We start from the raw sequence: 24,874 nt of genomic DNA on the forward strand, positions 1-24,874 counted from the left end.
TTTTTAAAAAGTGCTTCATAATTCCGATGTGAGGCTAACACTAAGACTGGCTGATTAGGAAGAGAAAGGAAACTAAATGAGGGCATGTAGCAGCGTGTACTGTATTTGGAATCACAATCTCCTTTCTGTTTCTTTTTAAAGAAAACCTATAGTGGTAGAGAGTCAAAGCATTCATTACAATCAGAGCTTTTGGAAACACTCGAACTTCCAAGAAGCATGGCCTCACAATTAGAGTTTCTTGATTTGGATCTAACCACTTCTGCGGAACAACAGCTTAGTTCCTCTGAAAAGCAGCCTTTGGGCGAGCTTGCAGAGGGAACCGACCAGAGGCCCCAAGATGAATTGGGACAAGAAAGGAGACACTTGGAACCAGAAAGGGGAGACTTGGAGCCAGAAAAGAGAGAAGGGAGAAAAGAAAAAAGAGTATTATACGTAAATGAGAAAAAAGAAAAAGAATTCCAGCCCAAAGCAAGCATCCCTAAGGTGTCACTGGTCTCCACTGCCACCGAGGACATTTTGTTCCAAAAGGATGACGGTGCCAACGTGTATCCCTTGGTAAGTGCAACATGCTTTTAAATTTCCCCCAGTGTTTTGTGAGTATTGTGAAATAGGGGAATTTTATGCATATGGAAAAAAATACCACCAGAAAGCTCCTTTTTAAGCTAATCACAGACCTGTGTCTTTGTAAAGTTCAGTTTGGAGCTGTGGCTGGACATGTGTGACAGTATGTGGACAGGAACACTGCATCTGGGTTCAGCAGCGATGCTCTGCAGGCAGGAAATTCCACACGTGGTTTGTCCGTTGTATAGGACGCTGCTTTCTTGGGGGAGACTCAGAATCGACTTCTCCCCTTTCCCCTCTCTTCTTGCTCCGTCTGTCTCTCTCCCTCCCTTTCCCTCTCTCTCTCCCACATCATAATACTCCTCCTCCGTACCACCAATTCCTTGCCTTTCCCTCCTCTCCTCGCCTCTTCTGCTGTAACTGGCTTGATCCCTTTACCAGCTCCTAAAACCACCACAGGTTCCTAAAACTATCCATCCCAAGATAGATCAGTAAGTCAAAGGTCTGGAAAAAGTGAAAGCCACCGGGAAAAGCACCAGGCGGTCCAAAGGAGTCTGCCTTTGCTGCCGCTGACAGTGTTCCAGGGAGGCGCCATCTGTGAGGGTAAAAATATTATCATTTGCCAAGAGAAGGAAGAGGAGGGTTTTTTTTTTTTTTCCCCTTCTCCTTCTTTCTTCCTCCATCTGCTACTTTCTGAAAATTGTTTCCTAGGATTCATCTTTTTTTCTCCCCCCCACTGTAGATTCATGCCTTTGGAAGATTTGTAAGTGATGGACTGTGTACTTAATGCAGTTCCTAACACAGAGTGAGCACTTGACAAGTGTTAACAACTAGGTGATGGTGGTGACGGTTGTGCTGTTGGTGGTGACGGAAGGATGCCGAGGGGGAAGTGCAGAGAACTGACAGCCTCCTTTCTGTAGATTTGGCTGACTTTGAGCAATGGAGTTAAAGGTTCAAGCTTGCAATTGCTCAGTCTGAAAGAAAGAATAATTGAGTTTATTTATTTATTTGGCCACACTGAGCGGCATGTTGGATCTTAGTTCCCCAATCAGAAATTGAACCCTTGCCCTCTGCAGTGGAAGCTCAGAGTCCTAATCACTGGACTGCCAGGGAAGTCCCAAGAATAATTGAGTTTTAGAGCCCATGAAGACATTTGTCTTGTTTAGCCAACTAACCAGAAATCAGGTAACGTCACTAATTAGAGCAAGCGATCTTTTTATCCAGGCCCCAGCTACCTGGACTTGACAAAAGCCACTACACAGGTCTGGGCCCCCTGTTAGCCTTGGGCTCACCGCAGAACCAAATTTTCCTAGGCCTTCTCTCTTTGCAGGTTTGCTTAGCTCTTTGGGTGTGCCGTCTTTCTTTTTCCTTTCCTTTCGCCTTTATTGTTTCTTCTTTTTGTTAAAATGAATTAGTGCTCTTTATAAAAAAAATATACAAAGGCAAAGATTTCTCTTCTCGAACACACTCCCATCCCAATCCCATTTTCCTGAGGTGACTACTGTTGCAGTTTGGTATAACTATCTCTCCAGACCTTTGTTGGTACATATATAAACACGTATCTGTGTGCACACACGCACACGATTTGTGTTTTTAGTTGTTTGTTTTTGCAGTGAGATATTCTGCATTTCTGCATGAATGTTTTTGCACTTAACATGTCTTAGAGGATTTTTGGTATCAGTGCATGTATATCCACTTCCTCATTTTAAATTCGGCTATTTCCTTATTGATGGCCATTTACGCTGTTTCTAATTTCTTGCTCTCACCAAAGGTGCTTCAGTGAGTGTGTGCCTCTCCATCTCTGTGCTCGCAGCATCCTCCTTTTCCTTTGGGCTCCCCCAGCTTATCCCAAAGGCCTGTAATAACTCGCAGTGCTCATGGTAAATAGACCTAACTGTGAATACCATCTCCAGCCAAGTAACAAGGTATCATGTGTTTATGAGAAGGAATCATATAACTATCAAATACAGTGAAATCTGATTTTGACAATAAAGTTTTGTTTTCCAGATGACCATGTTTTAGAAGAAGATTGATGTAAGAGGTGGCTGTCTCCATCATCATTCGCCATGAGTGTTAAAACTAGTGCAAAATGCGATGAGTGTTAGTACTGTGTGATTTTGGTTAACGTGAGGGCTGCTCAAGCAAGGAAGTTCTGTTACTACTGAGTGAGGTCAGCCTAGTTTTGACCTTGAAAGAGGTTTACCTGGAGACAGGAGTCCAGTTAAGAGTGTTTTCTTTTTATAACTAATCTGTTAAATCTCAAAATAAATTTCCAGGACAACTATAAGGCCTTTTAGAATTAACAGGTTTCCAAAAGAACCATCTCACTTGAAGAAATTGGCTCTTAAGAACCAGCCAGATATGAAATAGTTCCGTTCCTAGAAGTTGCAGCTTGAGGCAATTATGATTCCGTGATTCTACCACTCACACCCACACAATAAAAGACCTAAATATAAATATAAATTACAGCGAATGAGCAGATGGAATCAGGAGAGAATGGGGAATGAAGGGTGTAGGAGAGAGAAATCGGCCACGTTGCCCACTCTGTCTTGGGAGAAATATACGGTACATCAATTTAACCTTAAGTATCATTCAAAGATCAGAAAGGAAACTCACCAGATTTCATTTCTTTATTTTTTTTTTCTTTTGGCCGTGAGGCATGCAGGATCTCAGTTCCCCAACCAGGGATGGAACCCGCGCTCCCTGCAGTGGCAGCTCGGAGTCTTAACCATTGGGCCGCCAGGGAAATCCCATCACCAGATTTCATTTCTATGCTCCAATATAACCCACTGATTTTTGGTAACTAATCACTTAGCCATCACTTTAAATACTCTACCACATCAGCCTTGGTTAATTTTTTAAATAGACTTTATTATTTGGGGGCAGTTTTAGGTTTATAGAAAAATGGAATGAAAAACACAGAATTCCCACATACTCCCTTGTGCCTCCTTCCCCCCTCGTCTCCTCTATTATTACCATCTTGCATTAGTGCAGTACATTTGTCGCAATTGATGAGCCAATATGGATGAATTAGAATTACCTAAAGTCCATAGTTTACCTTAGGGTTCACTCTGTGATGTACCTTCTCTGGGCTTTGACAAATGCATAATGACATGTATCTACCATTGTTGTTTGATACAGAGTAGTTTCACTGCCCTAAAAATGTCCTGTGCCCTACCTGTTCATCTCTCCCTCCCCCTTATCCCCCCCCACAAGCCCCTGACAACCATTGATTTTTTTTTTTTTTTTTTTTTCTGTATGCGGGCCTCTCACTGTTGTGGCCTCTCCCGTTGCGGAGCACAGGCTCCGGACGCGCAGGCTCAGCGGCCATGGCTCACGGGCCCAGCCGCTCCGCGGCATGTGGGATCCTCCCGGACCGGGGCACGAACCCGTGTCCCCTGCATCGGCAGGCGGACTCTCAACCACTGCGCCACCAGGGAAGCCCAACCATTGATTTTTATTGTCTCCATAGTTTTGCCTTTTCCACAGTGTCATGTAGTTGGAATCATACAGTTTGTGGCCTTTTCAGGCTGGCTTCTTTCACTTAGCAACATGCATTTAAGGTTCCTCCACATCTTTTCATGGCTTGCAAGCTCATTTCTTTTTATTGCTGAATAATATTCCATTGTATGAACGTACCACAGTTTATCCGTAATTTTTGTAAGAGATGTTGAATACAAAAATATACATAAACAAACTACTATTGAATTGGAAGCAGTAGTTGGATAGTACCTATTATTTTTCATTTCATGAAATTTTTATTTTGGACTTGTTCCTGGCAGTGTGGAATTTTTAATCCTCCTGAGGGAATTTTGTCTCTTTTATACTTTATCCTTCCAGGGAAAATCGTGTATAAGGAACAAATACCCAGGCTGAATAATTGCCTTTCTTATGAAGTTACTTAGTGACTTTATTATAACTTGTCCATTCTACGTACTCTCATTCAGTAAATTGAATTTCACGACATTAAGTGCTCACTGTGTGTCTGGTACTGAGCTGGGTCTAGGTCCTGGGGAGAAGATGAATAGGAAGTTGTTTCTATTTACTGTTGAAGACTTTCTTCTTTTAAAGGAAACGTCTTTATTGAAATATAACGTATAAACAGAAAGCGCACATGCAAGTGTAGAACTCATTGAATTCTTACACAGTAAACACGCCTGTGTAAGCACCACGTAGCTTTTCTTTTCTTTTTATATCGAGGTAGAATTCCCATCCATAAAATCCATCCTCTTAACTTTTTCTTAAAAGATTGTGGTAAAAGGCACATAACATAAAATTTACCACCTTAACCATTTTTATGTGTAAAAGCTCAATGGTATTAAACACATTCACATGGTTGTGTAGCCACCATCATCACCCATCCCCATAACCCTCTTCATCTTGTGAAACACACACTGTACCCACAAACACCAGCTCCCCAACCCCACCCCGGTCCCCGGCTAACTGCCCTTCTACTTTCTGTCTCTATGAATTTGACTACTCTAGGGACCTCATATAAGTGGAACCATTCAGTTCATATTTGTCTTTTTGTGACTGGTGTATTTTACTTGTATAATATCCTCAAGGTCCGTCCATGTCGGAGCATGTGTCAGAATCTCCATCCCTTTGGAGGCTGAATAATACTCACCTTTTGTTTATCCATTCATCTGTTGATGGACACTGGCTTCTTTTCCACCTTTTGGTTACTGTGAAATATGCTGCTATGGACACGGGTGTACACATATCTCTTTGAGACCCTGTTTCCTGTTCTTTGGGGTAGATACCCAGAAGTGTAATTGCTGGAGTATATGGTAATTGTATTTTCAGTTTTTTGAGGAACCTCCATACTGTTTTCCACAGCAGCTGCGCCATTTCATACTCCCACCAGTAACGCACAAGGGTCCCAGTTTCTCCACATCCTTGTAAAGTTTACCCTTTAAAATTAAAAAAAGTTTTTAAAATTTATTTTTGTTGAAATATAGTTGATTTACAATGTTGTGTTAGTTTCAGGGGTACAGCAAAGTGATTCATATGTATACGTATATATATATATATTCTTTTTCAGATTCTTTTCCCTTATAGGTTATTACAAGATATTGAGTATCTGTGCTATACAGTAGGTCCTTGTTGGTTATCTATTTTATACATAGTAGTGTGTATCTGTTAATCCCCAACTCCTAATTTATCCTTCCCACCCCCCTTCCCCCTTTTGTAACCATAAGTTTGTTTTCTATGTCTGAAAATTTCCCTTTTCCAGTATACAGTTGATTGGTTTGTAGCCTGTTCTCAGAACATTTCCGTCGCCCCAGAAAGAAACCCATACGCAGTAAGCAGTCGCTCCCCATTCCCGCTCCCCTCACCCCCTGCCAACCACTCATCTGCTTTCTGTCTCTATGGATCTGCGTGTTCTGGACATTTTATGTGGATGGGGTCACACAGTATGTGGTCCTTCGCATCTGGCTCCTTTCACGTAGCATCACGTTTTCAGGCGTCATCCGCGGTGTAGCGTGCTCTTGAGGACTTCTCAAGGTGATGTCTCTTCATTGGCTGATGATGTGAATCCTTCTCCTCCAGGACTCAGGCAGGGAGTACCCGGTGTCACAGCTCTGGGTTCGTGCACGGTAGTGTCTTCCTGGTTTTACCTTTGTCTTCCAGGCCATGACCTGGTCGTTCGGATGGAACAGTTCCCTTCCTGTTTACTACATTCAAGATGAAAACCAGAGAGTTCTGTATGCCAGTGCTCACACTGCGGTCATCTACAATGTCTTCAAGAATAACCAGCACCATCTTCAGGTTTGCAGGTTTTCTTACTTCAAGTGAAAGAGGTGGTTTTTAACCTGAATACAGCACTTTGGTTGTTATTGTTGTTGCTTTTTAATTAGTTAATTTATTTATTTTTGGCTGCGTTGGGTCTTTGTTGCTGTGTGCAGGCTTTCTCTAGTTACGGCGAGCAGGGGCTACTTTTTGTTGTGGTGCGCAGGCTTCTCATTGCAGTGGCTTCTCTTGCTGCGGAGCACGGGCTCTAGGTGTGCAGGCTTCAGTAGTTGTGGCATGCGGGCCCTGTAGTTGTGGCTCGCGGGCTCTAGAGCACAGGCTCAGCAGTTGTGGCGCACGGGCTTAGTTGCTCCGCAGCATGTGGGATCTTCCCGGACCAGGGCTCGAACCAGTGTCCCCTGCATTGGCAGGTGGATTCTTAACCACTGTGCCACCAGGGAAGTCCAGCACTTTGGTTTTTATTTCAGGGGTCAACTTCATTCCATCTCATACACATTTTCCCTCTTCTCTTCTGAACCACAGCAAATTTTTTTTTAGGAACACATTTTATTGTGCGTTTTCTCTCTGATTCTAATCAGAATAGCAGTTGACTTTAATATTATAGTAACTAAAATCTAAAGCATCTGTATTTTTTACATTTCTGTAAAAATGTGGTCAGGAGAGACCATGTTGTCTCCACAGGACTATGGTGAGATGCAAAGGGCAGGGATTCGAACCTAATTAACACTCAGACTCCTTTCCAGGGCTCAAAGGGCTTTGATCCTCCTACTCCTGCTGAGAAATGAGTGTTAATATTCCCATTTCACAGGAGAGGAAACTGAGGCTCAGAGGGATTTAGCTGACTTGCCCAAGGCTGTGCTAGCAGATGCTGAAGCCAGGTCTTACATCCAGGTCTCCTGACTTCAAAGCATTACGTAGGTCAGTCTTTCCTCCTGTCTCCTCCCTCCAGCACTTGGCTTTATTTACACCCTGCTCTGTGCCTCCCCGAATGCCCCACATGCCTGCCTTCCCCTCACCGCTCTGCCTCCTCTGTTCCGGATGTTTTTGACCTCTTTTTCATCATTTACCTGTCCAAATGTCACGTTTTCCTGGTGTCCGACTTTCCACTAGTTAACCCAGTAAACAGTTCCATGTTACCCTTTTCAGTTGACATATAAGGACCTTCCTTAGTCAATGCCTAGATCAGAAACTTCTCAAAGTATTTTCCAAGAGCTCAGCCAGTATTCAGCATCGTGCCAGGGATCCAAGACACGTGGGTGTAACTTAAGGAATTTGCTTTCTAGAAGTCCTGAAATACACACACAGTCAGCAAGCAGACCTTCTCAGAGCTTAGTTGAATGTGTAGCACTGAGCACAGAGGTAGCAGCAGGGGGAGAAAGCACAGTGTGGTGGGCAGGCTCAGAGTCAGGGGGACGGGCGGGGCAGAGGGGCTGAGAAGTAGGGAGGCGTCCAGCCTCTGCAGAGTTGGATGGCTGGGAGTGGCCTTGGCCATTCGTTCGTTCATTCGTTCATCCCACGTGTATTTATCATAACCACTATGTTTCAGGTGATGGCTCTGTAGTCATGAACAAAATAGATCTAGTCCCCCCTCATGGAGAGACAGTCGTTAAACAAGTGAACATAGAAGCATATACCTAAAGATTTTAACAGTTGCTTGAAAGGAAACGTGAAAATGCTCTAAGAGGGAAGAATCAGGGTGAGAGGAGATTCCTCTGGATTGGGTGGGCAGGGAATAAAAAAGTGCTGTTTGTGCCAAGACCTGAAGGCTGAGCGTGAGCTAGCCCGGGGCCGTTTTGCCGGGGAACAGCATCCCAGACAGACAGAGCTCTGAGTTTTCAGGCCTCATGCGTGAGGCCCAGAGAGAGGCCAGAGTGAGCGAGGGGTGACACGGGAGGAGGGAAACGGGTTGTTTCCCGGCTGCCATCTTGTATGTGTTTCCAGAAGATTCCTCTGTTGTGTGGGGAAGATTGTAGGAGGATACGAGTGAAAGCAGAGGCCCGTGAGGAGGCTTTGGTTCCAGAGCTGCTCAGTGACCTGAGTGAGCAGTTTTGGGGGAGATGAGGCTGGTAGGGAGGTTCGAGGGGGGCTGGAGGTGGGGGGACCTAGACATGTATTCTCAACGTGGGTTCAGAGTCGGGTATACGCCTCGACCCCTAGGAAGCCACTGTTCTTGCAGGGAGTGCAACTTACCCTGAGAGTGTTTTGAGGGGAAGTTTGAAAACCTCCGGCTGTAGAGAAACACCAGGGAAGGCGGGTGGGAGTAGGATTTTCAGCCAGCGGCATCTGGAAAGGGAGCTCAGGTGTGCCTCCGGGGCCCCGACTTTCCTGCTGGTGCCAGGGCTGGGCCCCCCACAACCCCTGTCTCAGAGCGACTTTTCTCCACGTCTGCAGGGCCACCTCAACGTCATCTCCTGCCTCTGCATCAGTGAAAACAGGCGCTGGGTCGCCACGGCTGACAAAGGGCCCGACTGCCTGATAATCATATGGGACTGCTTCACGGGGTAGGCATGTCGCAGCCACTTCCCCCCGCATTTTTGTACAGTGTCTGCCACTGTGACCCGCAAAAAAAGGAGTCATGCCGGTCCAGGGATACAGAAGCTGGTGCTGGGAGGCAGGGCGAGGGGCGAGGTTCTCAGGGGAGGTTGTCTTATTGCCTCAAGGCCTGTTGGGATGACATTACTTTGGTGAATTTCCCATGGGTGATTCTTGGCTCTCTAAGCCCAGAAACTTGGTTTGTCGGTGGCCCCCAGGCAGACTGGGCTGAGGGAGGCTAACTCACACTCACCCAGCTGGGAGACCCAGAGAAATTATGTGACTTTCACCATCTGCCAAAAAAAAAAAAAAGACTAATCGTACTTACTGTCTTCATTTCCCCGGGCTCTGTAAGAAATTACGCCAATCTGGGTGGCTTAAAATCACAGAAATTTATTTTCTCACTGTTCATGAGGCCAAATGTCTGAAATTGGGGAGTCTGCAGGGAGCTCCTGGGGCCCTGAGAGAGAATCTGTCCCATGCTCCCCTCCTCCTTTGGGTGGTTGCTGGCATCCTTGGTGGTCCTTGACCTGTAGACACGTCACTCCAGCCTCTGCTTCCATCTTCATGTGGCGTTTTCCCCTCTGTGTCTCTCTGTAAGGCCTTCTCTTTTATAAGGACTCCAGTCATTGGGTTTAGGGTCCACCCTAACCAGTATGACCTCATCTTAACTAATTACATCCGCAGAGACTCTCTTTCTGTATAAGCTCGCTTCTGAGGTTCTGGGTGGAATGAATTTCAAGGGGGCGCTATTTGATCTACTCTACTTACCCTACGGGATTGTTAGGAAGATCCAGAGCACAGCACCTGGCCCAGGAGAGATGCTCACAGATGTGTGTCCTTTCGTAATTCCTGGTCCTAGAGGCAGAGAGTAGTGCTAGATTCCCTGACAAGATTGTAAGGTCTTGGTTGGGTGTGTAGGGGGATGGGATGGGGGGAGGTGGGGGGTGGACGAGTCCAGGTGGAGAAGAAGTTTAGGAAGAAGTTATGTTGAATGTTCTGTGACACAGGAACTGCTGTCTCCCAGGTGACCAGTGGCCTCCATAGGGCCATATTACCTAATCATTTCCCCTGGCCCCTCTGACACCATGTCTCCTGGTCCTCATCCTGCTTGCTGTCTGTTCCCTCTCAGACTCTTTTCAGCCTCATCCTCCTCTGGCCATTCCTTAGCTGTGGCCTCAGGGCGTGAGGTCGCTGTTGGTGATGTTCTCCAGCCAGGCAGGAGCAGAGCCAGGGTTTGAAACTGCGCCATCTTACTCTCAACAGCCGTCTCAGTGTTTCCTGTCTGCTGATGGGGAAGCTGCTGGAGGACAGTCCACCTGCATGTCCCGTGGGCATCTCCTGCTAAAATGTCCAAAAGTCCTGCGCCTCCACCTCCAAATAACTTCTGAACCCACATCCACCGCCTCTGCCCACCCTCTCCTGCTTGGGCCATTGCAGTAGCCTCCTGACCGATCTCCCCCACTGCAGTTTCGCTCTTCAACCCAGCCTCCTGACACTGAACCACTTTTAAGTGTATATACAATTCACTGGCATTGATGACATTCACGGTGTTGTGCAGCCGTCACCACTATTTCCAGAACACTCGCAGCACCCAATCAGAAGATCTGAACTAATGAAGTCCTCATTCTCCCCTCCCCTCAACCTCTAATCTACTTTCTAGCTGTAAAGATTTGCCTATTCTGGACATCTCATGTCCGTGGACTCATACAATATGTGGCTTTTGTGTCTGGCTTCTTTTACTTATAATATTTTCAAAATTCTTCCATGTTGTAGCATGAATCAGTACTCCATTCCTTTTTTTAGCTGTTTAAGATTCCATTGCATGGATATAACACATTTTGTTTATCCATTCATCTGTTGATTTTTTTTTTTTTTTTTGCGGTACGCAGGCCTCTCACTGTTGTGGCCTCTCCCGTTGCGGAGCACAGGCTCAGCGGCCATGGCTCACAGGCCCAGCCGCTCCACGGCACGCGGGATCCTCACGGACCGGGTCACGAACCCGCATCCCCTGCATTGGCAGGCGGACTCTCAACCACTGCGCCACCAGGGAAGCCCCCTGATGTTGTTTTAAATGCACATGTGTAAGGGGACTTCCCTGGTGGTCCAGTAGTTAAGACTCCGTGCTTCCACTGCAGGGGCCATGGGTTCGATCCCTGGTCAGGGAACTAAGATCCTGCCTGCCTCGAGGCCAAAAAAAAAATACACATGTATGGCCATCATCATATATCATCATATGGTTTTTCTCTACAACATTTTGAGCGTGATCTTTTCCCATGTGCAAAATCCTAACGGGCTCCCCTGCTGCCCGTTGTCAGCTCAGCCCTTGTTACAGGGAGTACACGCTCACATCCTAGCCATGCAAACACTTCCCCCACGAAATCAAATTCCCGTCTGCTTGCCTAGCGATCGTCTCTAGCGATTACATGCTTTTCAGCTGCAAGAAATGGCACATCCACCTGACACACACGAGGGAAAGTCGTCTCCTGCATCAGGAAGTCCTGAGGCAGGAAGGATGGGCCCCTCTGGTGCCTCTCTTCTCTCAAGCCTTTGCTGACAGCTCCCCTGCCCCAGGCAGAGCTGGCCTCCATTCAAACAGTGTTTATCCTTTGCTTTCTTCTTGTTTATAGAGCTGTCTCCCCCACTAGACCGGAGGTGACTCTGGCAGTCATTTTTTAAAATTACAAAGTGAAGTGTGTCTGTGGTTAACAATTAAAATGATATGTCGGTATGAGTTTTATGATATTGCAAATGATGACTCTGGGAACCCAGAAAGGATTCTCTGGTTTTAGAATTAATATGCACCTTATTAAAGTGATAAACGGTACTTCTTCCTTGAGATATTAGTTCAACTTAAATCTTACTCTGTAAATCTAGCGTATTTTTGCAATTGCCTATAAGGGGGCTTTGATTAATGTTTGGTCTCACAAATTTTATTAACTCCTTTTAAACATTTTAAACTGCATTTAGAAATTGAGTATATTCAGTTTCATCTTTAAGTTCTTTAGTGGTCTGATTAACAAATAAATCCTTCACCAGTACTTAAGTAATTCTTGTAAATCTAATAAATTAGACATAAATATGGCAAGTCCTAAGTTCTCTTAAGTGTTCACGTATTGTTTATAAACCTAATACAATTTGAATTTAAAATCACAAGTCTAAATCAACTACAGACTTTCAATTAGAATCACAAATTAATCTGTTAGAGACTCTAATATCTTAAATTCTCTTAAACATGACCCATCCTTAAAAAAAGGAACAAATTCTCTTATCACAAATATGTTAAGAGTACGGGTCCAACTGACTTATCTTCTCTGCATTTAATTCTAAATATCCCTGGGGATGAGATACACCTTCCCACGAAGAACGTCATTATGTCATTCCCAACAACTTTAGGACTCCCTTCCCAAGGCAATTTTTGGGGCCACGTCTCAGTGGGATGAAATATCTCAAGTGACAGAGAACCAGACAGGTCCTCAGCTAGGGCACAGACTTGGTTCCAGCCAATTGGGACACCGATGTGACATACTGAGGCCTGTGTGACATACTGAGGCCTGTGTATATTCGCTGTAACAAGGTATCCATAATGAAAAACCAACGGGGTGTCTGCATAGCCCGCGTTCCGGGATTAAGTCTTCCTACCACCCACTCTTCCAGTGGAAGTCAGGGACCCCCACCACATCACAGCTTACTTCCATCATTGCTCCAGCTATTTCTTGCATTTCTTTGGCTCTCTCAGGTATTCAGATATCATCTAATTAAATTCTGCATGTGTTAAGGCTTTGTCTGCATCTTACAGTTCTAAAGTCTTGCCAGTGACACAATACAGACGTGTAAGAAAAAAAAAAATAAGTCCCCCTTCACCCAAACCTATATCCAGAGTCACCATGTAGTTTGGAGTTCATTCCTCCAGACTTTTTTCTATACACACACACACACACACACACACACACACACACACTCTCTCTCTCTCTCTCTCTCTCTCTCTCTCTCTCTCTCTTTCCTCTCTCTCTCTCAGCATGATGCTACGTCTACTGTTTTGCTATTTGCTTTTTTCCACAAAACTTTGGTCACTTTCCCAAATCTGCCTCATTCATTTTGAAGGTGGCATGCTTTTTCATTATATGGTTTACCGTGATATTTTTTAAACAAATCCCATATTAATGGATATTTATGTTGTTTCCAGATTTTTGCTATTAAAGCAGTGCCGCAATAAACATGAACTGGCATTTATCTCTGTTTACTTTTGCTATTATTTCTCTAGGAAAAAAAAAGTTGTAGAAGTGGAATTGACGAGTCTTAGGGTCTGTGCATTGAGGATTTTGACAGATGCAGGGAAGTTGCTGTCGAGAAAGCCTGTGCTTGTTTACACTCCCCCTTCTGGAGGAGGACGCCGGCTTTCCTGAGAGCTAGGATGGTGTCCTAGACATCTTATTTCATGTTCTCATTCTTCACGCCTGGCACAGAATCAGCACTCGATAATGAAGGAGAGACTAGAGCTCCAGGAGAGAACAAATAGCATGTTTACGTGCTGCCCTGAGTTAGTTTTTGTTTTAAATTTGAGTAAAATTCACATAACATAAAAGTAACCATTTTAAAGTGAACAACTCAGTGGCATTTAGTATATGCACAGTGTGGTGCAACCACCGCCTCTTATGTGGTTGCAGAACATTTTCTTCACCGCAGAAGGAAACCCTGAAACCATCAGCCTTCACATCCCGCTCCCCTACCCTCTGGAAAACACGCACCTGCTTTCCGCCTGTATGGATTTGCCTATCTTGGAGGTTTGATATAAATGGAATCATACAATCTGTAGCGTTTGGTGTCTGGCTTCTTTCACTCAGCACCATGGTTTCAAGGTTCATCCGTGTTGTCGCCTGTGTCAGTGCTTCACTCCTTTTTTATGGCGGAGCAACTTTCCATCATGTGGGTGGACCACGTTTGTTTCTCCGTAGCTGTTCTGTTCCTGACCTGGGTGTCCCCCGTCCTGTCTTGCAGCATTCCTGTGCACACGATATTCAACAGCTGCCCAGAAGGTGACGGCATCAGGGCCATAGCCATCACCCGCGATGCCAAGTACCTGGCGACCATCTCAGACGCTGAGATCCAGGTACAGGGCTTGTCACGGCAGCTTCAGCGGCTGGCCCGCCCGTCACAAGTGTCCCCGCAAGCAGCTCTGCTCAGGCCGTGTGGCGTCTGTGGTTCTCTTGGTGGAGGGGGGTGACCGGTCAGGGGCTCCCTGCCTGCGGCTTAGCTCACTGTGCTTTGCTTAGTTAGCGGAGGTCACTGGCTTACCACAAGAGGTGTAGGCTCCTCCAGTAGCCTTCAGGAATCTTCTCACTCTCCTCTGTCTGCCATCACTTACAGAAAGTTTGCATCTGGAGGTGGACTTTAGCTGTGGAAACACCGGCCTGCACTCTTAACCTTCCCAAAGAGTATGGTTTTCAGGTGAGTTCATTTCGAGCCTGTAAAGATCCACCTAAAGGTACACTGAAGCCAGTTCAAAACTACTTTTTGTTTTACTGGAGCTTTGTTATGGTGTCCAAGAGCTTTTAAAAAACTCCTGTCCATGATCTCATTTTATTTTTGATGATAATAGCTAATTTTTTTTTTTTTTTCGGTACGCGGGCCTCTCACTACTGTGGCCTCTCCCGTTGCGGAGCACGGGCTCCGGACGCACATGCTCAGCGGCCATGGCTCACGGGCCCAGCCGCTCCGCGGCATGTGGAATCTTCCCGGACCGGGCACGAACCCGCGTCCCCTGCATCGGCAGGCGGACTCCCAACCACTGCGCCACCAGGGAAGCCCCGCTAATTTTTTTGATCACCTCTTATGTGCCAGATTGTGCTAAGTTCTTTGCATACAGTATCTCATGTAATCCGTGCAAACATGCTGAGAAGATGTTACTGTGGGATTCATATTACTACTATTAACTATCAAATAATTGGTCTAAAGTCACCCAGCTAGCAGCCTTTCTTATTCTAGAAGCATGTTCTGAACTGCTCTGCATATAGGGGAGTTATTCTTCTCGATTTGCGTGAGGTGACTTGCCGAGGGCACCCAGAGCATTGACTGTGCTGCTCTGCATCATCTCATTCATGCTCGCAGCCGTCATTCACCTGCATTTATTGAGTACCTACTGTGTACCAGACACTGTGGTAAGGATGTACATGGCTTGTGTGAACCAGAACCCAAGCAGGGGGTCTGGGTGACTGGACTCAGCAAGGCACACATCATTATCAGCTTTATGTCTCTCCTGCTCTCCCTCCGCCAACATTCCTTCTGCTCCCTCAAAAAAATTTCCTTCCTTGTTTTTTTTTTTTTTTTTGGCCATACCGCATGGCTTGTGGGACCTTAGTTCCCCGACCAGGGATCAAACCTGCACCCTTGGCAATGAAAGCGCGGAGTCCTAACCACTGAACCGCCAGGGAAGTGCCCCCCACAATTTCCTTACTTCTCAAAGCTACCAGCCATACCTGGGTATTTAGGATGGGTTTTTCTATTGCTACCAAAAATGCGTTGGGGATTTTGATAGAGATTGCATTGAATCTATAGATTGCTTTGGGTAGTCTTGTCATCTTAACAGCATTGTCTTCCAGTCCACGAGCATGGATATCTTTCTGTTTATTTTATTTGTTTCTTTTTTAATAGATTTATTTTATTTATTTATTTATGGCTGTGTTGGGTCTTTGTTGCTGCATGCGGGCTTTCTCTAGTTGTGGCAAGCGGGGGCTACTCTTTGTTGCGGTGCGCGGGCTTCTCATTGTGGTGGCTTCTCTTGTTGCTGAGCACAGGCTCCAGGCGCACGGGCTTCAGTAGGTGTGGTGCACGGGCTTAGTTGCTCCGTGGCATGTGGGGTCTTCCCAGACCAGGGCTTGAACCCATGTCCCCTGCATTGGCAGGCGGATTCTTTGGGTTTTTTTTTACATCTTTATTGGAGTATAATTGCTTTACAATGGTGTGTTAGTTTCTGCTTTATATCAAAGTGAATCAGTTATTCATATGTTCCCATATCTCTTCCCTCTTGCGTCTCCCTCCCTCCCACCCTCCCTATCCCACCCCTCCAGGCGGTCACAAAGCACCGAGCTGATCTCCCGGCAGGCGGATTCTTGACAACTGCGCCACCAGGGAAGCCCCTGTCTTTCTGTTTATTTACGTCTTCTTTAATTTCTTTCAGCAGCAGCAGCATTTTGTAGTTTTCAGCGTACAAATCTTTCACCTCCTCGGCTAAATTTATTCCTAAGTATTTTTTTTTTTGATGCTATTATTAAGTGGAATTGTTTTCTTAATTTTCTTCTCAGAATGTTCATTGTTAGTGTATAGAACTTCAACTGATTTCTATATTGCAACTTTGCTAAATACACATGGCTATTGAAATTTCGGGAATTCCCTGGCAGTCCAGTGGTTGGGACTCCGCATTTACACTGCAGGGAGCTCAGGTTCAATCCCTGGTTGGGGAACTAAGATCTCCACAAGCCGTGTGGCGTGATCCAAACAAACAAAAATGGAAATTGATTAAAGTTAAAGTACAAATTCATTTCCTCGGCTTCACTAGCCACATTTCAGCCACTCATTATCCACATGCGGCTGGTGGCTACATTGTTGGCAGCACAGGTGTTAGAACACCTCCACCCTAACGGGAAGTGCTGCTGGACAGCACCACACAAGCTCCCCCAGTTCTGGGTGAGCCCCACCCTCAGCCTCCTCTGGACCTGGACCCCAGTGGGCTGAATGTAGCTGGGGAGAAGCACCCAATCCAGCAGATTCATCCTACTTGCAATTCAGTCACGAATTTCAAGACGGCTCTGGGCCTGGCTTGGCCGCTCTGGTCGGCTGTGACACTTTTCATTTCCAGAGACGACAGTTTCACACCTGCTCATCCCACCTCCCCACTCCCTGCTTCCCATGCTCAGCGGGTGACCGCCCCCAACCCTGTGTTTCATTGAGAAAATGGAAGCCATCAGATACAAACACGGGCCTGTTCTCCCTCCCCAGCCTGCAACACACCTTCAACCCCGCCATCTTCTCTTTTCCCCTCTGACTGCGGCGAAGGGCCAGCGCACTAGATACCCCCCCCCCACCCCCGCCACCGCTGGCTGCCTCAGGGCCCTTCTCCTGCAGCTGTCAACTCTCCCTCTACTGAGAATAAACACGCTTCAGGACCACCGGTCCTGAGAGAACTCCTCCGACCCCACGTCTCCTTCCAGCTACGCCCTCTGCCCCTCTTCCCAGGGAAACTTCTCAGAAGCGCTGTCCACACTTGCTTTCTCTACTTCCTCGTCTCATTTACTTTTTTTTTTTTTTGCAAGAAATAGTTGACTTCTTTACACTTTATTGCTAAATAAGGCATACATGCAAAATGTGTACATTTTAAGGAAGAAAATAAAATGTACCTGTGTGCTCACCACTGGATCATGAAATAGAATGTTACCGAAACCCTAGAAACCCCTGTGTTCCCCTCCCTGATCTCATCCCAAGCTTTGCTCCCGAGTTAACCATTATCCCAAATTTTGTGTTATACCTGCCTGTGCTTTTCTTTATACTTTTCCCCAGTGATGTATGTGTCCTTCAATACTGTCTTCTTTCATTTTACCTGTTCTTGACCTTTCTGTGTTTGGAATCAGACTAATTGCTTCATCTGCTCAGCATTGTTTCTGAGATTCACTGATGTCGATTCTTGAGCTGTAATTCCTATTCACTTTCACTGCTGTACAGTTTTTTTGTTCTTTGAGTGTCACACAACTTATTTATCCATCCTCTGTTGATGGACATTTCTGTCCTTTTCATCTGTCCTCCACCCACCCACAGCTCTACCAGCACTATGCTTATCACGGTCACTGGTGTTCCCAAATCAAACGGACGTTGTGGAACCCTCATCACACCCTTCCCAGTGGGGTCACAAGACGCTTCTCCTGCTGTCTCCCCGGCCATTCTTTCTCAGGTTCCTTTGAGGCTTCTTCTTTCATTTTACAGCTTCTAAATCTTGGCGTTCCTCAGCGTTTGGTTCTGGGAGCTCTTCTTCTGCCTCTTCCTCTTCTTGCCATGCTTGCTTCTTGGGTATCTCATCCCAGTGGCTGTAAGTACCATTTATTTCCAAGGTCGATGCTGGACTCCTTCCTCTCCTCCCTGTCTGCACTGCCACCATCTAGTCCAGACCACAGTCACCTCTGCCTGCGTGACCTCCACATCCTCCCAGCTGATCTCTACTGCACCCTGGCCAATCTCCCCACAGCAGTCAGAGTGATATTTTTTTTTTTTTGCGCGGTACGCAGGCCTCTCACTGTTGTGGCCTCTCCCGTTGCGGAGCACAGGCTCCGGACACTCAGGCTCAGCGGTCATGGCTCACGGGCCCAGCCGCTCCACGGCATGTGGGATCTTCCCGGACCGGGGCACGAACCTGTGTCCCCTGCATGAGCAGGCGGATTCTCAACCACTGCGTCACCAGGGAAGCCCCAGAGTGATATTTTTTAAATAAGCAAAACGGATTATATCATATCACTCCCTGACTCAGAATCCTTCAATGCCTTCCCTTGTCCTTAGAATAAAACCCAGACTCCTCACTATGGCCTTCAAGGTATGATCTCTTCCCTCTATCCATCTCCCAACATCGACTCTCCTGTTTATTAATGTTACTTTGCATATTTTAATGAATTTTATGAAATAGACTCTTTGTAGAGGGCTCTGGCTTCTTTCACCCAACATAATTTTTTTTAAAGATGTATTATTTATTTTTAAAATTTTTATTTATTTTTATTTTTGGCTGTGTTAGGTCTCTGTTGCTGTGCATGGGCTTTCTCTAGTTGAGGAGAGCCGGGGGCCACTCTTCGTTGCAGTGCACGGCCTTTTCATTGCGGTGACTTCTCTTGTTGTGGAGCACGGGCTCTAGGTACGTGGGCTTCAGTAGTTGTGGCTCACGGACTCTAGAGTGAAGTCTCAGTAGTTGTGCCGCACGGGCTTAGTTGCTCTGCGGCATGTGGGATCTTCCCGGACCAAGGCTCAAACCTGTGTCCCCTGCATTGGCAGGCAATCCTTAACCACTGCGCCACCAGGGAAGCCCTATTTATTTATTTTTATTATTATTTTTGGGCTGCCGTGGGTCTTCGTTGCTGTGTGCGGGCTTTCTCTAGTTGCAGCGAGTGGGTGCTAGTCTTTGTTGCGGTGCACGGGCTTCTAATCGCGGTGGCTTCTCTTGTTGCAGACTACAGGCTCTAGGCGCACAGGCTTCAGTAGTTGTGGCACGTGGGCTCAGTATTTGTGTCTTGTGGGCTATAGAGTGCAGGCTCACTGTGGTTGTGGCACACACGCTTAGTTGCTCCACGGCATGTGTGATCTTCCTGGACCAGGGCTGGAACCTGCACTAGCAGACGGATTCTTTTCTTTTTAAATAAATTTATTTATTTTTTATTTTTATTTTATTTTTGGCTGCATTGGGTCTTCTTTGCTGTGCGTGGGCTTTCTCTAGTTGTGGCAAGCGGGGGCTACTCTGCATTGTGGTGCATGGGCTTCTCATCGCAGTGGCTTCTCTTGTTGCACAGCATGGTCTCTAGGCACGCAGGGTTCAGTAGTTGTGGCATGCGGGCTCAGTAGCTGTGGTTCGTGGGCTCTAGAGCACAGGCTCAGTAGTTGTGGCGCACGGGCTTAGTTGCTTCACGGCATGTGGGATCTTCCCAGACCAGGACTTGAACCCGTGTCCCCTGCATTGGCAGGTGGATTCTTAACCACTGTGCCACCAGGGAAGTCCTTTGTTTTTTATTCTTTATTTTTCTCCCACCCTATGCTTTATTCACTTTTTTTAATACATCTTTATTGGAGTATAATTGCTTTACAATGTTGTGTTAGTATCCCCCATCCCCTTCCTGTTGAGCCTCCCTCCCACCCTCCCTATCCCACCCCTCTAGGTCGTCGCAAAGCACCGAGCTGATCTCCCTGTGCTGTGCAGCAGCTTCCCACTAGCTATCTATTTTACATTTGGTAGTGCATATATGCCGATGCTACTCTCTCACTACGTCCCAGCTTCCTCTTCCCCCTCTGTGTTGTCAAGTCCATTGTGTACATCTACATCTTTATTCCTGCCCTGCCACTAGGTTCATCAGTACCATTTTTCTAGATTCCATATATATGCGTTAGCATACGGTATTTGTTTTTCTCTTTCTAACTTACTTCACTCTGTATGACAGACTCTAGGTCCATCCACCTCACTAAAAATAACTCAATTTCCATTTTGTGTTTTTTAAACCATTTTTTCTTCAGATCGAGAAGTTCCACTTGATTTTTTAAAAAAATAGAGTTATCTGATTGCTGATCATCAGGGAAAGGCAAATTAAAACCCCAGTGAGATATCACCTCACGCCTATCAGAATGACCACAATATAACAAATATTGGAGAGGATGTGGAGAAAAGGGAACCCTCGTGCACTGTTGGTGGGAATGTAAACTGCTGCAGCCACTGTGGAAAACAATATGGAGGTTTCCCAAAAAACTAAAAATAGAACTTCCATATGATCTAGCAATTCCACTCCTGGATATATATCTGAAAAAACCCAAAAACACTAATTCAAAAAGATACATACACCCCAGTGTTCATAGCAGCATTATTTACAATTACCAAGATATGGAAGCAACCTAAGTGTCCATCAACAGATGAATGGATAAAGAAGATGTGGTACATATATATAATGGAATACTACTCAGCCTTAAAATATACCTGGATCTCCTGGGGGTCTCTTTCTGTAGATTACTTTTCTCCCTTGTTTTTCAGTCATTTGGACATGTCTCTTGCCTATGCCTGGTTATTTTTCATTGAATGCTAGATGTTGTGCTTTAAAAAGCATAGGAATAGTTTGAGGCTCAGGTTGATAATAACTTGCTCCAAGGAAGACTTACTTTTGCTTCTTAGAGGCCTTTGGCAAAGTGGTCGCCTCGATCTAATCAGAGATTGAGGTGATTTGAGGCCGATTTTCAGCCTTTGTGAGGCCTCATCCACGCACTTGCTTTCACCAGTTCTTCACCCCACCCAGGCCTTTGTGTTGTCCTGAAATTGATCATCTGACATTGGCATTGGTAGTTTACATTCCTGAAATGAGGCAGCAGTCAACAGACAAGGAATAGGACATGGGGTGGGAGAGGCAGGAATGGAACTTAAAAAGCATTTCTCAGAAAGCAAATACCATATGCTAACATATATATATGGATTTAAAAAAAAAATGGTTCTGAAGAACCTAGGAGCAGGACAGGAATAAAGACGCAGATGTAGAGAATGGACTTGAGGACACGGGGAGTGGAAAGGGTAAGCTGGGATGAAGTGAGAGAGTGGCATGGACATATATACACTACCAAATGTAAAATAGATAGCTAGTGGGAAGCAGCTGCATCGCACAGGGAGATCAGCTTGGTGCTTTGTGACCACCTAGAGGGGTGGGATAGGGCAGGTGGGAGGGAGACGCAAGAGGGAGGGGATATGGGGATATATGTATGCATATCATTGATTCACTTTGTTATACAGCAGAAACTAACAGGACATTGTAAAGCAATTATACTCCAATAAAGATGAAAAAAAAATCAAAGAAAAAAATATATTTCTTGGGACTTACCTGGCAGTCCAGTGGTTAAGACTTCACCTTCCAATGCAGGGAGTGCGGGTTTGGTACCTGGTTGGGGAGCTAAGATCCCACATGCCTCAGTGCCAACAAACCAGAATGTAAAACAGAAGCAATATTGTAAGAAATTCAATAAAGACTTTAAAAATGGTCCACATCCAAAAAAATCTTTAAAAACCAAACGAAGCATTTCTCCAACCCATCTCATCTGTCTCCTGCAGCCCTCCATGTCAGGCTGCAGCTGCCCGCCTCCCATGCATATATCATTTCAAGACTTATGCCTTGTCTCCCCAGGGATTTCTCACTTGTTACTTAGTTTCTGCATTTCAGGTTTCCTTCACTTCTATAGTGTCTGCAGGGTTGATTTTTGGGGAGGGAGCCAGGCAACCCATGCTACACACCATCTTGGCAGGAATCAGAACCCCCTTCCAATATTTTGCATTCATTCCAAGTTCCCTTGTGGCCCTGTTAAATTTAGAAATGAATACACAGCAGTCTTTGTCCAAAAGGACACAGAATAAAGGTTATTGGTGAATATACTAGTTTACTTTTGCTTGCTCCAATTTATAGATGATGAATTATAATAAATAAGACTAAATAAGAAAGGAAACACGTTTGAGACCATTAATTTTAACACTCAGTATTTAAATTATATTCCTATTGCTTACAAAATGCCATGTCTTTTTTTTCTTGTTTTTTTGTTTTGTTTGTTTGTTTTTGTTATTTTGACCATGCCACGAGGCATGTGGGATCTTAGTTCCCTGACCAGGGACTGAACCTGTGCTCCCTGCAGTGGAAGTGTGGAGTCTTAACCACTGGACCACCAGGGAAATCCCCCATGACTTTTCTGTTTTATATTCCTACTCAGTTATTTAATTAAAGATATTATTTAGGGCTTCCCTGGTGGCGCAGTTGTTGAGAGTCCGCCTGTCGATGCAGGGGACATGGGTTCGTGCCCCGGTCTGGGAAGATCCCACGTGCCGTGGAGCGGCTGGGCCCGTGAGCCATGGCCACTGAGCCTGCGCGTCTGGAGCCTGTGCTCTGCAACAGGAGAGGCCACAAAAGTGAGAGGCCCTCGTACTGCAAAAAATAAATAAATAAATAAAATAAAATAATTTAACTTTAACATTCAGCTTAACCAGAGAGAAACAGAAAATGTATTATAATGTAACATATTTTCATACTTTATATTTCAGAGCTACCTTACTTTTAATCCAACAAATAATAAAGAATTGGTGAGCAATAGTAAAACACAAGCAATATATTATATGTGGGTAAGTAGAAATATTTTCATTTGTTTTAAATGTATAAACAAGTATGTGTTTATTCTTTAAGTACAGATCTTTTGGTAATGTAACAATATAGTATCTACTTAGAAAGCAATAAACATATATTAAAATGTTTTGATTTAATTATAGCATTTATTTTAGTCCCATTGGAAATTAGCATATTAAATCAGAAGCAGATAATTTAAATTTCATTTAAGTTTTTAAAGTAATGTGGCAAATATTTATGTGAATATATTTAAGGTCTAAAATATATTCAAGATCAAGGGTTTTTCAAGATCTTGGACTTTATTCCCTTTCAAAAAGGAATTAACAAACAGATTGGTCATATGTATACTGACACAGGGAAAAATCATGAGATTAAAAAAATATCAAAAAAAAAAAAAAAATATCAAAAGTTAAACATAAAATTACCATATGACCCACCAATTTCTAGGTATATACCCCAAAGAATTGAAAACAGGTGTTCAAACAAATACTTATGCACAAATGTTCATAGCAGCAGCATTATTCACAATAATCAAAAGGTAGAAACAAATCAAATGCCCATCAACTAATGAATGGATAAACCAAATGTGGTCTATCCACATTTTATCCAATAATATATATGGAATATTATTGAGCCATTAAAAGCAATGAAGTACAGACACCTGCCACACCATGGATGAACCTTTAGAACATTATGCTGAACGAAAGAAGCCAGACACAAAAAGCCACGTACTCTATAATTCCATTGATATGAACTGTCCAGAATAGGTAAATTCATAGAGACAGAAATCAGGATGGTGGTTGTCAGGGGCTGGGGGGGATGGGAGGTGACTGCTTAATGGATAGAGGGTTTCCTTTTGGGCTGACGAAAGTGTCCTGGAACTAGAGGGAATGATGGCTGCACAGTATTGTTCATGTACTAAATGGCACTAAAATTTACACTTTAAAAGGGTTAATGGTTAATTTTATATTAAGTGAATTTTCCTCAATAAAAAAATGCTAAACAAAAACGCTTTGAATTGCTGATTTTCAGTGATATGCATTCCTTCAGGTATTAAGTATAGCTTCAAAGCCTTATAAATGTAGAATTCAGATTTGCACCAACTACCACTTAGTCACAATCATTTGTGGCGTTTTTTCTGTATTTACTTTTTTTTCAGAATGTTTCTAGATGTCCCTAGAGACAGCAGGTTATCCTACCTGTAGAAATTGCAAAGCTCTGATGCTGTTCAGATGCAATTGTTTTGAGTTTTGCTGTTGTAGCTCTTCTTTTGGAAACCAAGTCTTTTTTTAGTAGTGATTTTTTTTTTCTGTGCTTATCAGTATGAAGAGGGAGATATACTTGTTCACAGTGCCCCACTTTTAACAGAAAAAGTGAGTATGCCTGTTGTGCTTTTTTTTACATCTGACTGTGGAGAATAAATATGTGTGTGTCAGCTTAGTCATTTTGGGCTTCTCTTTGTATGTATCTTTATATTGCAAAATAATTTGAAATTTTTACTTAGGTCCTTTACCATACTGAATGGCCAGTTAAAAATAATGGATGGATTGTTCAAAATAATACGGATAAAAATAAATGGCAGGGACTTTCCTGGTGGTCCAGTGGCTAAGACTCTGCACTCCCAATTCAGGGGACCTGGGTTCGATTCCTGGTCAGGGAACTAGATCCTGCATGCCGCAACTGAGTTTGTATGCCGCAGTTGAAGATCCTACACGCGGCAGCAAAGATCCCTCGGGCCGCAACTAAAAACCAGCACAGCCAAATAAATATTTTAAAAATAAATAAATAAGTAAATAAATGGCAAAGAAAGTTTACTACCATGAGAAAATACCCAAGAAAGTGATGATTTTTATAATGTATGTGTGCACATGACAAAAGATGAAAGTTAATTTGGGGTGAAATAAGTAGTTGAACATGAGTGGATCCCTTTAAGCTGCTCAGTTTTCAGAGCAATAAAAATGATACTGCGTGCACTTCCCTGGCGGTCCAGTGGTTAAGACTCAGCGCTCCCAGTGCAGGCAGCATGGGTTCCAACCCTGGTGGGGGAACTAAGATCCTGAAAGACGCAGGGCCAAAATTAAGTCAATGGATGGATAGATAGATAGGACCTTTTTTTTTTAATTTTTTGCGGTACGTGGGCCTCTCACCGCGGGGGG

At 44.6% G+C, this 24,874-nt stretch overlaps 1 protein-coding gene across 1 annotated transcript in view; it reads left to right on the forward strand.

The window, feature by feature from the left end:
* CFAP251 (cilia and flagella associated protein 251) overlaps window positions 1-24,874 on the forward strand; it is an 80,130-nt gene that overhangs the window by 866 nt on the left and 54,390 nt on the right. Inside the window, exons 2-8 of the mRNA XM_065889533.1 lie at window positions 142-555; window positions 6,196-6,333; window positions 8,707-8,816; window positions 13,846-13,957; window positions 14,215-14,295; window positions 22,640-22,717; window positions 24,041-24,091. Coding sequence (XP_065745605.1) covers window positions 142-555; window positions 6,196-6,333; window positions 8,707-8,816; window positions 13,846-13,957; window positions 14,215-14,295; window positions 22,640-22,717; window positions 24,041-24,091 — 984 coding nt within the window. The remainder of the gene's footprint in view (window positions 1-141; window positions 556-6,195; window positions 6,334-8,706; window positions 8,817-13,845; window positions 13,958-14,214; window positions 14,296-22,639; window positions 22,718-24,040; window positions 24,092-24,874) is intronic.

The sequence above is a fragment of the Phocoena phocoena genome, chromosome 13, assembly GCF_963924675.1.
Source record: "Phocoena phocoena chromosome 13, mPhoPho1.1, whole genome shotgun sequence".
NCBI classification, from domain to species: Eukaryota; Metazoa; Chordata; class Mammalia; order Artiodactyla; family Phocoenidae; genus Phocoena; species Phocoena phocoena.